Here is a 15,653-nt window from a genome sequence, read left to right on the forward strand (position 1 = left end):
AAAAAATTATTGGAACAAAAAGCTGACAAGTCCCCAGGTGCTGACGGACTTCATCCTAGGGCCTTAAAAGAAGTGGCTGCAGAGATAGTAGATGCGTTGGTATTAATTTTCCAAAATTCTCTTGATTTTGGAGGGTCCCATTAGATTGGAAAATAGCGATTGTAACTCCTCTATTCAAGAAAGGAGGGAGACAGAAAGCAGGAAACTATAGGCCAGTTAGCTTAACATCTATCATAGGGAAAATGCTAGAATCTATTATTAAGGAGGTTATAGCAGGGCGCTTAGAAAATCTCAACGCAATTAGGCAGAGTCAAACACGGCTTTGTGAAAGGGAAATCGTGTTTGACTAATTTATTAGAGTTCTTTGAGGAAGTAACAAACAATGTGGATAAAGGGGATCCTGTGGGTGTGGTGTACTTAGGATTTCCAGAAAACATTTGACAAGGTGCCACATCAAAGGCTACTACACAAAGTAAGAGCTCATTGTGTAGGGGGTAACATATTAGCATGGATAAAGGATTGGTTAGCTAACAGGAAACAGAGTAGGCATAAATGGGTCATTTTCAGGGTGGCAAGATGTAACGAGTGGAGTGCCACAGGGATCAGTGCTTGGGCCTCAACTATTTACAATCTATATCAATGACTTGGATGAAGGGACCGAATGTATGGTTGCTAAATTTGCTGATGACACAAAGGTAGGTAGGAAAGTAAATTGTGAAGAGGATTATAGAGTCTGCAAAGGGATATAGGTAGGTTAAGCGAGTGGGCAAAAATTGGCAGATGGAGTATAATGTGAACTTGTCCTCTTTGGCAGGAAGAATAGAAAAGCAGTATATTTAAATGGAGAGAGATTGCAGAACTCTGAGGTACAGGGGGATCTGGGTGTCCTAGTACATGAATCACAAAAGGTTAGTATGCAGGTACAGCAAATGATTAGGAAGGCAAATGGAATGTTGTCATTTATTGCAAGGGGAATGGAATATAAAAGTAGAGATGTTTTGCTACAGAGGGCATTGGTGAGACCACAACTAGAATGCTGTGTGCAGTTTTGGTCTCCTTATTTAAGAAAGGACATAATTGCGTTAGAGGCAGTTCAGAGAAGGTTCACTCGACTGATTCCTGAGATGAGGGGGTTATCTTATGAGGAAAGGTTGAATAAGTTGGGCCTGTATACACTGGAGTTTAGCAGAATGAGAGGTGATCTTATTGAAACATAAGATCCTGAGGGGACTAGAAGCTGAGAGGATGTTTCCCCTTGTGGGAGAGACTAGAACTAGGGGCCACAGTTTAAAAATAAGGTGTCTCCCATTTAAGACGGAGATGAGGAGAAATTCGTTCTCTCAGGGTCGTGAGTCTGTGGAACTCCCTTCCCCAGAGAGCAGTGGAGGCAGGGTCATTGAATATTTTTAAGGCTGAGTTAGATAGATTCCTGATTAACAAGGGAGTCAAAGGTTATAGTAGGTAGATGGGAAAGTAGGGTTGAGGTCACAATCAGATCAACCATGATTTTATCAAATGGCAGAGCAGGCTCAAGGGGCCGAATGGCCTACTGCTGCTCTTAATTCGTATGTTTGTATGAGTAAACGGTCTAAATTGGGGAAAGGCCAATTTTACTAAGCTGAGAAGTGATTTAGCAAAAGTAGACTGGAAACAGCTACTTGAAGGTAAATCAGTGTTCGAGCAGTGGGAGGCATTCAAGGGGGAGATTGGTCAGGTCATTGGTTAGGTCATTGAAGTGCTTCCTGCATTGCACCCACATCCTTGAGATGGTGGTCCTGCTGCTCACCTCCTCTGCCACCTCGAGTCAGGCTGCCTTGGTGGCAGAGGCAGGGCGTTTACTCCAGTCAGCTGCGTCCAATGTATTCCTCCTGCTCCTCACCGGCTGGTAGCAACTCCAGTAAAGAGTCACTGAACTGGGACGCTGGCCTCATCCTTTGTTGCTCCATTTGGCTCAATTCTTCCTTTCTCCTTCAAAATCCATGGTTGCAATGGCCCTTTAAATAATCCAGCTGCCAGCACGTTATTCGGGTGCGCAGTACGTCCGCTGTGCAGCTTGGAGTCGCAAAACCCGGAAGTCACATTAAGGGCCTTCAATTGAGTCGCAATCGCTCAAGAGAACTGATGAAAATAATTTCCAGGTTTTGCACGCGCGCAGTGATTTCCTCCCCCTCCCCCTCACTGTGTTCCTGCCAGTATGTTAAAAATTTATCCCCATATATCAGGTCATTAAAGTGGGAAACAAAGGCCAAATAAAAGCACTATGCCAATCCAAGTCTGAAATTGAAATGACATTTAATTTTTTAAAATAAAAACACAGTCCACTACTGGCAGGCTGCTGCTTGTATATTGTTTACCTTAAAGGTGCTATATAAATGCAAGTTGTTGTTGCTGTTTGTTTTTATTTTGAACCTATTTAAAAATTGACACATGAAAGTTACTGAGCAGTTGTTAAATGCCCAAAAATGTAGTTGTAGCAATGCAGTTCGAGCAATCATCGTGTCTGTGCCGGCTGAAAAGGAGCTATCCAGTTTAAAGATTACAGCACTTCAAGTGCACATCCAAGTACTTTTTAAATGAGTTGAGGGTTTCTGCCTCTACTGCCCTTTCAGGCAGTAAATTCCAGATCCCCATCACCCTCTGGATGAAAAAATTTCTCCTCAGCTCCCCTCTAATCCTTCTACCAATTACTTTAAATCTATGCCCCCTGGTCACTGACCCCTCTACTAAGGGAAATAGGTCCTCCCTATCCACGCTAGTCACGTCATAATTTTATATAACTCAATTAAATATCCCCTCATCCTCCTTTGTTCCAAAGAAAACATCCCCAGTCTATCCAATCTTTTCTCATAGCTAAAATTCTCCAGCCCTGACAACATCCTCGTAAATCTCCTTTGTATCCTCTCTAGTACAGTCTCAACTTTCCTATAATGTGGTGACCACATAAGCTGTGGCCTAACCAATATTTTATACAGTTCTAGCATAACCTCCCTGCTCTTATATTCTATGCCTCGGTTAATAAAGGAAAGTATCCCGTATGCCTTTTTAATCACCTTATCTACCCGTCCTGCTACCTTCAGGGATCTGTGGACATACACTCCAAGGTCCCTTTGTTCCTCTACACCTCTCAGTATCCTCCCATTTATCGTGTACTCCCTTGCCTTGTTTGCCCTCCCCAAATGCATTACCTCACACTTCTCTGGATTGAATTCCATTTGCCACTTTTCTGGCCACCTGATTAGTCCATTGATACCTTCCTACAGTCTACAGCTTTCCTCCTCACTATCAACCCCATGGCCAATTTTTGTATCATGTGCAAACTTCTTGATCAAGTCCCCCACATTCAAGTCCAAATCATTAATATATAGCACAAAAAGCAAGGAACTTAGTACTGAACCTTGCAGGACCCCACTGGAAATAGCCTTCCAGTCTCAAAAACACCCATCAACCTTTACCCTTTGCTTCCTGCCACTGAGCCAATTTTGGATCCAACTTGCCACTTTCCCTTGGGTCCCATAGGCGTTTACTTCTTTGACTAGTCTGCCATGTGGGACCTTTGTTAAAAGCCTTGCTAAAATCCATGTACACTACATCGAATGCGATACCCTCATCGACCCTTCTTGTTGCCTGCTTTCCGTAGTATTGAGTTCCCAGTGTCTATCATTGGCATTCTTTTTCTGCCTTATCTTACCCCGAATGCTTCTTGACATCCAGGAGGCTCCAGATTTGGCAGCCCCTCCCTTTTTCTTTGTGGGAACGTGTTTACCCTGAACCCCATGAATCATCCCTTTGAATGTCTCCCACTACTCTGACACTGATTTACCTTCAAGTAGCTGTTTCCAGATCACTTCTGCTAAATCACTTCTCAGTTTAGTAAAATTGGCCTTTCCCCAGTTGAAAACTTTAACTCTTGCTCTGTCTTTGTCCTTTTCCATAACTATGCTAAAACTAACTGTATTATGATCACTACCACCAAAATGCTCTCCCACTGCTACTTCTTCCACCTGCCCCTCCATTTCCTAGAACTAAATCCAGAACTCCCCGCCCCCCCCCACCCCCACACTCGTTGGGCTTGCTATATACTGGCTAAAAAAATTCTCCTGTCTGCAATTTAAGAATTCTGCGCCCTCCATACTATTCACACTGTTTGTATCCCAGTTAATATTAATATTAACATAGTTGAAATCCCCTACTATTACTGCCCGATTGTTTTTGCACTTCTCAGAAATTTGCCTACATATTTGCTCCTCTATCTCCCTCTGACTGTTTGGGGGTCTATAGTACACTCCCAGTAGTGTGACTGCCCCCTTTTTGTTCTTTCGCTCAATCCATAAGGTCTCATTTGATGCTTATTCTAAAATATCATCCCTCCTCACAACTGTAATTGTTTCCTTAACCAAAATTGCCACCCCCCTCCTTTTTTATCCCCCTCTATATTGCATCTGAAAACCCTATAACCAGGGACATTGAGCTGCCAGTCCTGCCCCTCTTTAAGCCATGTTTCTGTAATAGTTAAGATATCATACTGCCACGTGTCTATCTGTGTCCTCAGCTCATCTGCCTTATTTCCTATACTCCTTGCATTGAGGTAAATACATTTAAGGACTGCCAAACTGCTCTGTTGTTTATTTTCTAACCTGCATTCCCTCTGCCTTCCTGACTCACTTACTAATTTTCTGCCTTCCATTTCCAGTTCCGACTTTATCCCATTTGAATGCACACTCAGGTTCCCATCCCCCTGCCAAGCTAGTTTAAACCCTCCCTGACAGCACTAGAAAACCTCCCCGCAAGGATATTGGTCCTGGCCCTGTTGAGGTGCAACCCATCTGGCTTGTACAAGTCCCACCTCCCCCAGAACCGGTCCCAATGCCCCAGGAATCTAAAGCCCTCCTCCTTGCACCACCTTTGCAGCCACGCATTCATCTGTTCTATCCTCCTATTTCTATTCTCACTAGCGCGTGGCACTGGGAGTAATTTGGAGATTACTACCTTTTTGAGGTCCTGCTTTTTAATCTTTTCCCTAACTCCTTAAACTCTGCCTGCAGGCCCTCGTCCCTCTTTCTACCTATGTCGTCGTTCCCGATATGGACCACGACCTCTGGCTGTTTACCCTCCCCCCCCCCCCCCCCCCCCGGTCCCCAGAGTGTTCTGCAGCCGCTCAGTGACATCCATGTCCCTGGCACCAGGGAGGCAACATACCATCCTGGAATCATTCCTGCGGCTACAGAAATTCATGACTGCTCCCCTGACTATGGAATCTCCTACCACTATTGCTGTCCCAATCTGTCTCCTTCCCCCCACCCCCCCACCCTGTACAGGTGAGCCACCCATGGTGCTTTGGTCTTGACTCTGGCTGCACTCCCTAGGGGAGTCTTCTCCCCCACCAGTATTCAGAACTGAGGGGACTCCTGAACTACCTGCCTGGTCCTCCCTGTCTTTCTGGCGGTCACCCAGTCACTCTCTGCCTGCACTCTCTTAAGCTGCGGGGTGACCACCTCCTGAAACATGCTATCCATGAAACTCTCAGCCCCGCGGATGCACTGCAGTGACGCCAGCTGCTGCTCAAGGTCCGAAACCCGGAGCTCGAGCGCCTCCAGCTGACGACACTTCCTGTACCTGTGGTTGTCCAGGACACAGGAAGCATCCTGGAGTTCCCACATGGCACAGGATACTCCTGTTCTATCTTTGCCCTTTTCCATAACTATGCTAAATCTAACTGAATTATGATCACTACCACCAAAATGCTCTCCCACTGATACCCCTTCCATCTGCCCAGCTTCATTCCCTAAAACTAAATCCAGAACTGCCCCCCCCCCCTCCACCTTGATGGGCTTGCTACATACTGGCTAAAAAAGTTGCCTACATACTAGTTCTTTTCTCTCTTTCTGACTGTTTGGGGGTCTATAGTACACTCCCAGCAGTGAGATTGCCCCTTTTTTTGTTCCTTAGCTCAACCTATACAGCCTCATTTGATGATCTTTCTAACGTATCATCCCTCCTCACAGCCGTAATTGTTTCTTTAACCAATATTGCCACCCCCTCCTTGTTTATCCCCCCCTCTATCTCGTCTGAAAACCCTGTAACCAGGAATGATGAGCTGTTATTTCTGCCCCTGTTTAAGCCATGTTTCAGTAATAGCTAAGATATCATACTTCAGCATGTCTATCTGTGCCCTTAGCCCATCTGCCTTATTCACTATACTCCTTGCATTGAGGTATACACCATGAAGCACTGCCAAACTCCTTTGTTGTCTAGTTTCTAACCTTTGTTTCCTCTGCCTTCCAAACTCTCTAACTAATTTTCTGCCTTCCATTTCCAGCACTGTTTCTCTCCCTTCTGAATCTAAGCTCAGGTTCCCATGCCGCTGCCAAGTTAGTTTAAATCCTCCCCAACAGCACTAGCAAACCTCCCCGCGAGGATATTGGTCACGGCCCTGTTGAGGTGCAACCCATCCCACTTGTACAGGTCCCAATGCCCCAGGAATCTAAAGCCCTCCCTCCTGCACCATCTCTCCAGCCACGCATTTATCTGCTCCATCCTCCTAGTTCTATACTCGCTAGCGCGTGGCACCGGGAGTAATTCGGAGATTACTACCTTTTGAGGTCCTGCTGCTTAATCTCTTTCCTAACCCCTTAAAATCTGCCAGCGGGTCCTCATCCCTCTTTCTACCTATGTCGTTGGTACCGATATGGACCACGACCTCTGGCTGTTCACCTCCCCCTCTAGAATGTTCTGCAGCCGCTCAGTGACATCCTTGACCCTGGCACCAGGGAGGCAACATACCATCCTAGAATCACTTCTGCGGCCGCAGAAATGCCTGTCTGCTCCCCTAACTATAGAATCCCCTATCACTATTGCTCTCTTGACCTTTCTCCTCCCCGCCCCCCCCCCCCCCCCTCGTAGTGGTGGGACAGGAGTTCTCTCCTCTCCTTCCCTCTCCCTCTCCCACACAGTACTATATTTGTAACTTAAAAAATGAACTGTTCAACTAAGATATCACCTGCAATGGTTTAATCCATAAAACTACATGATGATAATGCAGTAATAAAGGTTTTCCTGATGTTTATGTAGCTTTATTACCAACAGTGTAGTCTGATTTTAAAAATTACAGAAAAAGCCCCATTCCTGATGTTTCCGTGGTTTTATCACTGTAATATCAGTGATTTTTGTGAAAAGCAACAGTTAAGAGCTACTCATGAAAGAACTCCAAGCAGTTAAAAGCAAGGAAAACAGTTTTAAAAACTATTATGGAAAGTCAGCAGCAAGATGAGAAGCCAGGCTTGTTTGTGGATAGCTGTTTGAAGTGTGTTGATTCTCATCTGTACATGCATAACATTTATATGATGACTGGACTCATTTGTGCATATACTCAAAAATAGCAGGATTTTGTTCTGCACAAGCACTAGCTCATGGAATAACAGCAGTTGTGCAGCAGTGGTACACATGAGCAAAACGCGTACCATTGGTACATGTGTGCTAATGTCTGTATTCACTCTGTTCTTAGCACATGAGCTGGGAATCAATAAAACCAGGCTGGGGAGACAACAGTCTCCCTGGGCCAGCTGGCAGTGTGAGAGTCCACTTTACATTTGTTAAATATTTTAATATCATTCAAGAGTGTTGAGCAGTTTTACTGTCGGGTCTAATAGTGCTTTGAAGGTAGAAAAATACTGTTGTGTCTCACTGCTGAATACAGGTGAGAGAAAGGAGATTGTACATTTAGTAATATGGAGTGATCCTTCTGAACTTATACTTTATCGCATTTAGGATTTTAGATCGGGTTCCAGTATTAACTGGAAGATTTTCCTCTGTCGCAAATACTCACTGACTCTTTAAATTTGTTTTCCTTTTAATAAAGTTGAAAGTGCTGCATTCTTCATTGCATTGCGCAGCATACCCATATTTTGGGTAGAAAACCAAGTAGGATATTTAAAAATAACATTTTCTTGAAATGCAGAACTGGCATGAACATTTTGTCTGCCTTTCTTTTCAAGCATTCTTTAGCGGTGCTGATGGAGAAGATGTTTACAGCAAACCCACATTTCATTCGTTGTGTCAAACCAAACATTAATAAATTGCCTGATCAGCTGGACAGCAAAATTTTCATGGATCAGGTGAGTCTTGCAACCTTGCATGTAAGCCATTCAAAGCTATAAATGGAAAGAGTTTAGATCTGATTGCTCACTGTAGTGATGTGTAGCTGGGATAGGTTGCAAAACTGATTGCTCCAAACTGCTGAAGATATGTACTGGTACCATGAAAATCTACTCTGAAAATCTTAAAAGGTTAAGATTTTACTTTAGATGGTTGTGTTGGGCTTTAAGGCAATAGAACTTGAACTTTCATCTAATTTAAATGCTTTAGGAGTGCATTTTTATTCAGATACTATTGGGTTCACTGGAATATCACAGGAATGGTGGCAAACAGAGTCCTGGGGTTTAAAATGTTTTTCAGTCTACCTGGTCAAGCAAAGATCTGCCTTTTTTTCTAATAATGGAAGACAACATGGCTTGCTGCCTCCTGAGTGGCTATGTTGGTGCTGCTGGGCCACCATAACCCATCTACCACTGAAGGCATTATAAAGCAGCAATGTCAATGTTGGTACCTGCAGTTGACTCATGTTACTGGTGAAGGTCCACTCTTGGCAACAATGATTCTCAGCTGTTGAGTCATCAGAACACATTCTCCTGAGCAAGCTGTCAGATCCCACTAATGTTAAATATTGCTATGCTGGGCTATACTTAGGGGGGAGGGGTGCTGGGTTAAATTTAGTAAAACGTGGATTGTGTACCAAAACAAAACACATTTATCTCTCTTGCACTTAAAATGATTGAACACAGCCAAAACACATTTTTTTGTTAGCTAAAGCTATCAAGGGATATGGAGCAACGATGGGTAAATGGAGTTGAGGTACAGATCAGCCATGATCTGATTGAATGGCAGAACAGGCTCAAGAGGCTGAATGTATCACTGTAACTGGCTTCCAATTTCATGTTTTAGAATTGTTCACATAGCAGGAAGAAATTTTAAATCATTATGAAGTACTACTTTGTTACCAGTTATGAATTAGTACGTGCATGACCACAGAATTTGGAAATAATAAAAATCTAAAGAAAATTTTTCTTCCACTTACAAGATCATAATACAGCATTTTCTGTCTAAATCCTAGCCTTAATTTCTCTCTATTTTAGAAGAATATTTTGAAATAGTCAATTGAAGGCAATTCTGGAAAGATAGCAAAATACAACTATACTAGCTGCTAATTCTTACAGAATATTTGCGTGGCACCTCATTTTTGATTTTAAAAAGTGGACTGTATAGTTAAGTTGATGTAGCCATTTTGGTTTTAATGTAATCATTTTATAGTATCAATTGTTTTTGTATCTCACATGCTGCTTTGGTTCCAATTTGTTCTAGCTGCGATACAATGGATTATTGGAAACTATCCGGATTCGTAGAGATGGATATTCATGGAGACCACTCTTTAAGGAATTTGTAGAAAGGTACAAAAGCTTGCATTTTATGTGGTAAACATCTTGAAGTATTTTGAGAGGAGAAATAAGTGCCAAACAATGGGAGGAAAGTTAGAAGAAATTATCAAAAGCATGGTCAAAAGCAGGCGGGGAGAGAAGTAGAAAAGCGGAGGGATTTAAGGAAATCGAGGGTAAGGCTGAGGCAGCTGATGGTGGATTGGAGGGGATGCACGAGGCTAGAATTGGAAGGCTGAAGGGCATGGGCTGGGCCCTAGGACTGGTGGAGGTTACAGACGTTGGGTGGGGTGAGGCCATGGAAGGCTTTATAAATGAGTGTGGATTTTGAATTCATTGTTTTGGGGGATGAGGCGTTAATGAAGGTCGACACAGGCAGGCATGATGGAGATCGGTGAAGACAGAGACGATGGGAAAGTGGGAATTAGTATTGGAATCAGACAACAGAATTTAGGACTAAGACAACCATTGTAATATATTAAACTCAAACCAAACCATAACGTGAAAACATTACAATGAACTGATCAATGAAAGGGATCAAACAGTGCCTTCTGTGGTTATCTAAAATTAATATTCTGGATAGAAACTTGCTTTTAAGATTAATTGTAACTTTTTAATTTGAAAGATTATATATATTGAAATCAGACATCTAGATGAGGTGTGATAAAGCTAAATGTATGTAGAGTGATGTATGCTGCTGATTTGTATTTTTTTTACAGATATGGAATACTGCTTATTACACCCAATATATCATTTACTAAAGAAAGGTAAAGTGAAAACAAAATCACAATCACAATTAAAATGTAAAATTTTTAACTGTATATGGCTTTGAACATTTAAGGGTGACATTCCTCTCTTTAAATAGTTGATAACTTTGTTAAAATACGACAACTTGCATTTATATAACGCCTTTAACATAGTAAAACATCCCAAGGAAGTTCACTCTTCAAGAGTCATAAATGGTGAAACTGAAAAATAAGATTTTAAAAAGTTCACTAGAAAATAAGTATGAATTTGCTTTTGACAGGTAATAAAAGATAAAATAACATTGATAACAATTAAGATACAAGAGATTGACTGTTTTAACCCATTGCTTGTACTCTGAATATATAATATATACAAAATAATTTCTAGATTTTTGTCTAAAACTATGACTGAAGACAAAAAAAATGTCAGCTAATGCAGCAGAAGTTATTCTGAAGCTGATGTATTACCGAATATTTTAGCTCTCTGCAAGATGAATCTTCTCTTGCTCTAAAGTCAGTTTTCACCTGTATGATGAGGAAGGTATATCCTCAGTACTTTTGTGCAGTTTGCTGCAGTTAAATGGAATCTGTAGTATTACTTTACTCCACTTGTTAATCTTTTTGAATAAAACTGAGGGTGAATTTCCTTGGGGATTCTCCCACTCCATCGCTGTTACCATGGCAGAAGTTTGGTGAAAACCCTATTTTTTATGTAAATAGGGCTTTCACCAAAGTTATGTCGGAGGAGTGGGACAAGCCCCATGGGAATTTGTCCACCCATGCCTTTAAGTGGGGAAACTACTTTCAAGAACAAGTTTTTTTTGGAATGTTCCGCTTGTTCATAAGAGGAATTTACTTTTTTTTAAAAAGAGCTGCCTGCTGCCTCATTCGATAAAGTTATGTGTAACTGAAGCGTGCAGACTGAAAGGGCCCCAGATTCAGTCGCTTGTCTGAGATCAGTCATCTGATCTAAGTGGTAGTAGGGATGCTACAATTGGCTAAGGAGGGAAAGAAATCAGCCAGGCTTTACATTCCTGGTTGCTATCCAGTGATCCCTCCTAGAAAGTATGCACATTTGACGTCTGCCAAGGATGACTAATGTCTTCGCAGTCAAATAGACTGCCAACACTTGCCATCAAGCCTTGCACATAAAGAAGGGCTACTTGAACAAAGTACCAGAAATTGACTCTGCAGCCATACCCTAACAAGAATTGATATCATCTGTATAGGAAGAGGGGAGAAAATTAACCAAAGAAATTGTAAAATCTTGAGCATAAAACAATCTCCTAATTTCAATCCTTGCATATTGTATGGTACTGTCAAGTGTTAACTAGGCTCAGTTGGTAGCACCCTCACCTAGCAGGCTGTGGACTCGAGCCCCACTCCAGGAATTGAGCACATAACGTAGGCTGGCACTTCAGTTCAGTGCAGAGGGAGTGCTGCATTGTTGAAGGTACTGTCAAATGCGATGTTTAATGGTTATCTGAACAGGCAGGTGTGGCCTCCGTTTAAGATCAGGGAGTTCTCCAGCCATTTATTCCTTCTTCAAACAGATTAATTGGTTCTTCTCGTTGTTAGTGGGATCTTGCTATGTGCAAGATAGCTGCCATGTTTGTTTATGTAACAGTGACTGCACATCAAAGTAATTCATTGTAAAGGAAGTGCTTTAGGATGTTTCTTTTGACATGTTATGATGCAAGTCTATCTTTGTATTGAAATTGATTTTTCTCTCTTCCTCACAGTTGCCTAGCTATTCTTCAAACTACAGACCTGAAGGACTGGAAGTCTGGGTAAGTTAGAATGAATCCAAAGGTAGCATTACTGAGAGTAAAGGAGGCACAAACTAGAAATTTGCACAAATTGCATTCTGGGCGCATTAACTTTACAGCAAACCCGTGTAAGGAATGTTCTAGTTTTTCCAAATTTCAGTTGAACTGGAAATATGATGACGTGCTGATCTAGAAATGCACAGCAGTTCAGTTATTATCTGAACGAGAAAGACAGGTTAGCATTTGAGCTGGGATCCTTCATCCATCCTGATGAAATGTTCCACCTGAAACATTAACCTTTACTTTTTCTGATGCTGACTCACCTACTGCAGCATTTCCTGCTCTACAGGTTTCCAATTTCCAGCATTCACAGTTTTTCTTATATTTTTTCTGGGGTCTCTTCATAACTTTCATTTAGAATCGGTTCTTGACCCTCATCGTGCCTTTGTCATCTCCCAGACTCAACTATTCTAATGCTCTCCTGGCCAGCCTCCCACCCTTCACCCCCCATAGACTTCAGCTTAACCAAAACTTTACTGTCTTAATTTTTCCTGCTCTCCCATCACACCTGTCCTTGCTGACATAAATTGGCTCCCAGTCTCAACGTTTAAACTTAAGATTCTCATCCTTGTGTTTAAACCCCTATTTAGCCTTCTCCCCCTCTACCTCAAAATTCAGAGGTTTTGATCAAGTAAATAGGGAAATATTATTTCTGCTGGTTGATTTCTGCTATTTTTGAGTTGATAACTAGAAGAGGTAAATTTAACAGCCTCACCAAAAGAACAAAGGGAGAGGTTAGGAGAATTTCTTTTAACGCAGGGGGCTGTTAGGACACGAAATGCTTTATCCGAAAAATTGATGGAAGCAGAATCCATAATAGCTTTTGAAAGAAGTGGATAAATATTTGGAAAAAAAACTTGAAAGGCTATGGTGAAAGAGCATAGGAATCAAACTAAATAGCTAACTCTCTTGAGAGCCCACACAGGCACGATGGACTGAATGGCACATCCTGTGCTGTAAAATTCTAATTCCCATCACTTCGACTCCTGAAGTTATTGAATTCTTGCTTAGTTACAATTCCATGGGCATTGGTCGCCTAGCGGTACTTTGCCTAAGTGGCCATTTGTTTATGCACGAGTGTGGGAGGCCAGTTCGACAGGGGACACCACAGCCAAGTCCAATACTGTTCTTGCCCCTTATCCATACTTGTGTCTCAGGTAGCAAACAACAGCAGCAGCCATGGTATTGAGTCCAATTATAGTGGCTAATTTGAGATCTGATAATTCAGCACAGACTGGAGATCAAACCTAGGAATTTTCTGGTCAATGTAACTCAGCTATGCACTGGGTGTAGTTGTTGAGCCCTTGGAGAAGCTATTCTTTCACTTTCTATAGTCCATTCACATTACTCAAGTATAAGGTTCCTATTACTGTAGGAGTAAATGCTAATGGTCCAGATAGGTTTACTAGTAGCTTCAAGAGGTATATCTTCCTCCATCTATTAAAGTCAGAGTGTATATAAAGCAAGGAATCTCACTTTCTATTTATGCTGACATTTATGCGAATGAGGCATAGCCATCAAAAATTAACTAGGAATAGCATTCTCTTAGTTAATCAGTGAAATCCCAACTTTCAGTGCTTGTAAAATATATCTAATATTGTATCAGACTAAGCCAATATAATGTCAAATATTGCATGGTTACCTAGAGGGAACTTGTAACTTCCAAAATCTAGAAGGTTTTACTTCACTCGTTTTATTTCCGGTGGGGAGTATACAGTCCATGTTGGTGTAACAAAATCACTCTTATAATGGCTCACTTTGAATTTAGTGAATCCTACAATCCAAACCTGTCTTGTGATTCTTGTGAACCCAGTTTGCTGTGTATTACTGATTTCTTAATGTAGGTTTGAGCTGGGTTTTTTTTCTCCTTGCAGAAAATCCCGCCTGTTCTTTAAATACTGGCATCAGGATCAATTGGCGAAGTGTATAGAAAGATTGGAAAAAGCTGCAGTAATTATCCAGAAAAGTAAGCAACAACTGCCAATTTTGGATTTTAAATGATTCTGTTCTACTTAGAGAGAAAATTAACCTTCTATTGAAGTTTTTAATATTTTAACTTGGTAATAAAAACAGAAAGTGATGAATAGCAATATTAGAACTATTATAATGGAAGCCGACCTAGTCCAGCAGCCTTGAGGAACACCAGTTTCAATACAAGTGTCAAATATCATTCAAACTCTATTCCCTGAATTGATAAATTTCACTAACTCAGACAATTTCCCAGTAATGCAGTCCTATGAGGGTGATTTTCCTCAGCCTAACACCTAAATAATGCCTGAAAAATGGGCAGCAATCCTTTACCCTCATTTGTGCCTGAACAGCATTGCGGCTCAGATTCCTTTATGGCTTTTCAGGTGGTTGCACCTGACTGCAGCTGAAGAGCTTGTACTAATGTAATTTGTATACAATATTCTAAAGAGAGTGATCTGGCTGGTCTTGCAGTACTGTTAATGGCATTTAAAATAGTGTGCTGAACAAGGTTGCTGCCAGACTTGGGTGGCCTGTTAGGGCTTCCTCTGGGCATTTCCCAGACTAGGAGCATGCAGAGAGGCCACGCAGAGCAGGACAAGCTGCCAGAAGAGGGAGGAGGAGGAGGAGGTACAGGGCACTCAGCAGGAGATCGTAATCCAATGAGAGCCTTCAGGGACCAATTCTCCTACCTCAACTTCAGCAACGACCAGTGCATCCGACGGCTGCGGTTCACGAAAGAGGTCATGATTGAGATTTGTCAACTGTTGGGAAGCCACAACTGCAGCCTCAGAGCTGGGCAAGGACAGCTTTGCCTGTGGCTGTCAAGGTGACCGTGGCGCTTAATTTTTACGACTCTGGCTCCTTTCAGGCTGCTTGAGATATTAGCAATATCTCGCCATTTGCAGTGCACTGCTGTATAAAGGTCACGGAGGCTCTGTATGCACTCAAACAGATTTATCACATTCCCTCTTGGCAGAGACAAGCGGCAGGTGCGAGCACGACAGTTTGGAGGGTTTGCTCGCATTGCAGGCTTCCCTTTGGTGCAGGGTGCCATTGACTGCACGCATATTGCCATGTGTACTCTACTTCTGAACTCGGGAATACTCATGAACAGAGAGGGATTCCACTCCCTCAGTGTGCAGCTGGTATGCAACCACAGGCAGCACATCATGCAGGTCAATGCCTGCTATCCTGGCAGCAGTCATGACTCCTTCATTTTGTGGCAGTCCAACGTGCCACCTATATTTCAACCAGCACGGCAAGTCGAAGGCTGGCTACTGGGCAACAAGAGCTATTCCCTCATGAAGTGGCTCATGACTCCAGAACGAATGAGAACACACACACACACACACACACAGCAGGTGTACAAGGAGAGCCATGCTGCCACACGGAACATCATAGAACACACCATAGGTGTCCTCGAGCAACGCTTCCACTGCCTGGACTGCTCTGGAAGAGCCCAGCGGTACTCAGCTGAGCAGGTATCAAGATTTGTCATTGTATGTGACATCAGTCATCTGGAAAATGCTGGATTCTATTATTAAGGAAGTGATAACAGGGCACATAGAACATCATTATATGATTAGACAGAGTCAACGTGGTTTTATGAAAGGGAAATAGTG

At 42.3% G+C, this 15,653-nt stretch overlaps 1 protein-coding gene across 2 annotated transcripts in view; it reads left to right on the plus strand.

The window, feature by feature from the left end:
• The window catches only part of LOC137322030 (myosin-IIIb), a 166,085-nt gene that overhangs the window by 120,515 nt on the left and 29,917 nt on the right, over nt 1–15,653 (plus strand). For both annotated transcript variants that reach the window (XM_067985063.1, XM_067985055.1), the window contains exons 18-22: nt 7,992–8,111; nt 9,415–9,500; nt 10,205–10,252; nt 11,974–12,021; nt 13,935–14,026. In XM_067985063.1, the coding sequence (XP_067841164.1) occupies nt 7,992–8,111; nt 9,415–9,500; nt 10,205–10,252; nt 11,974–12,021; nt 13,935–14,026 (394 nt within the window). The remainder of the gene's footprint in view (nt 1–7,991; nt 8,112–9,414; nt 9,501–10,204; nt 10,253–11,973; nt 12,022–13,934; nt 14,027–15,653) is intronic.

Source organism: Heptranchias perlo, chromosome 1 (genome assembly GCF_035084215.1).
Source record: "Heptranchias perlo isolate sHepPer1 chromosome 1, sHepPer1.hap1, whole genome shotgun sequence".
Classification (NCBI taxonomy): Eukaryota; Metazoa; Chordata; class Chondrichthyes; order Hexanchiformes; family Hexanchidae; genus Heptranchias; species Heptranchias perlo.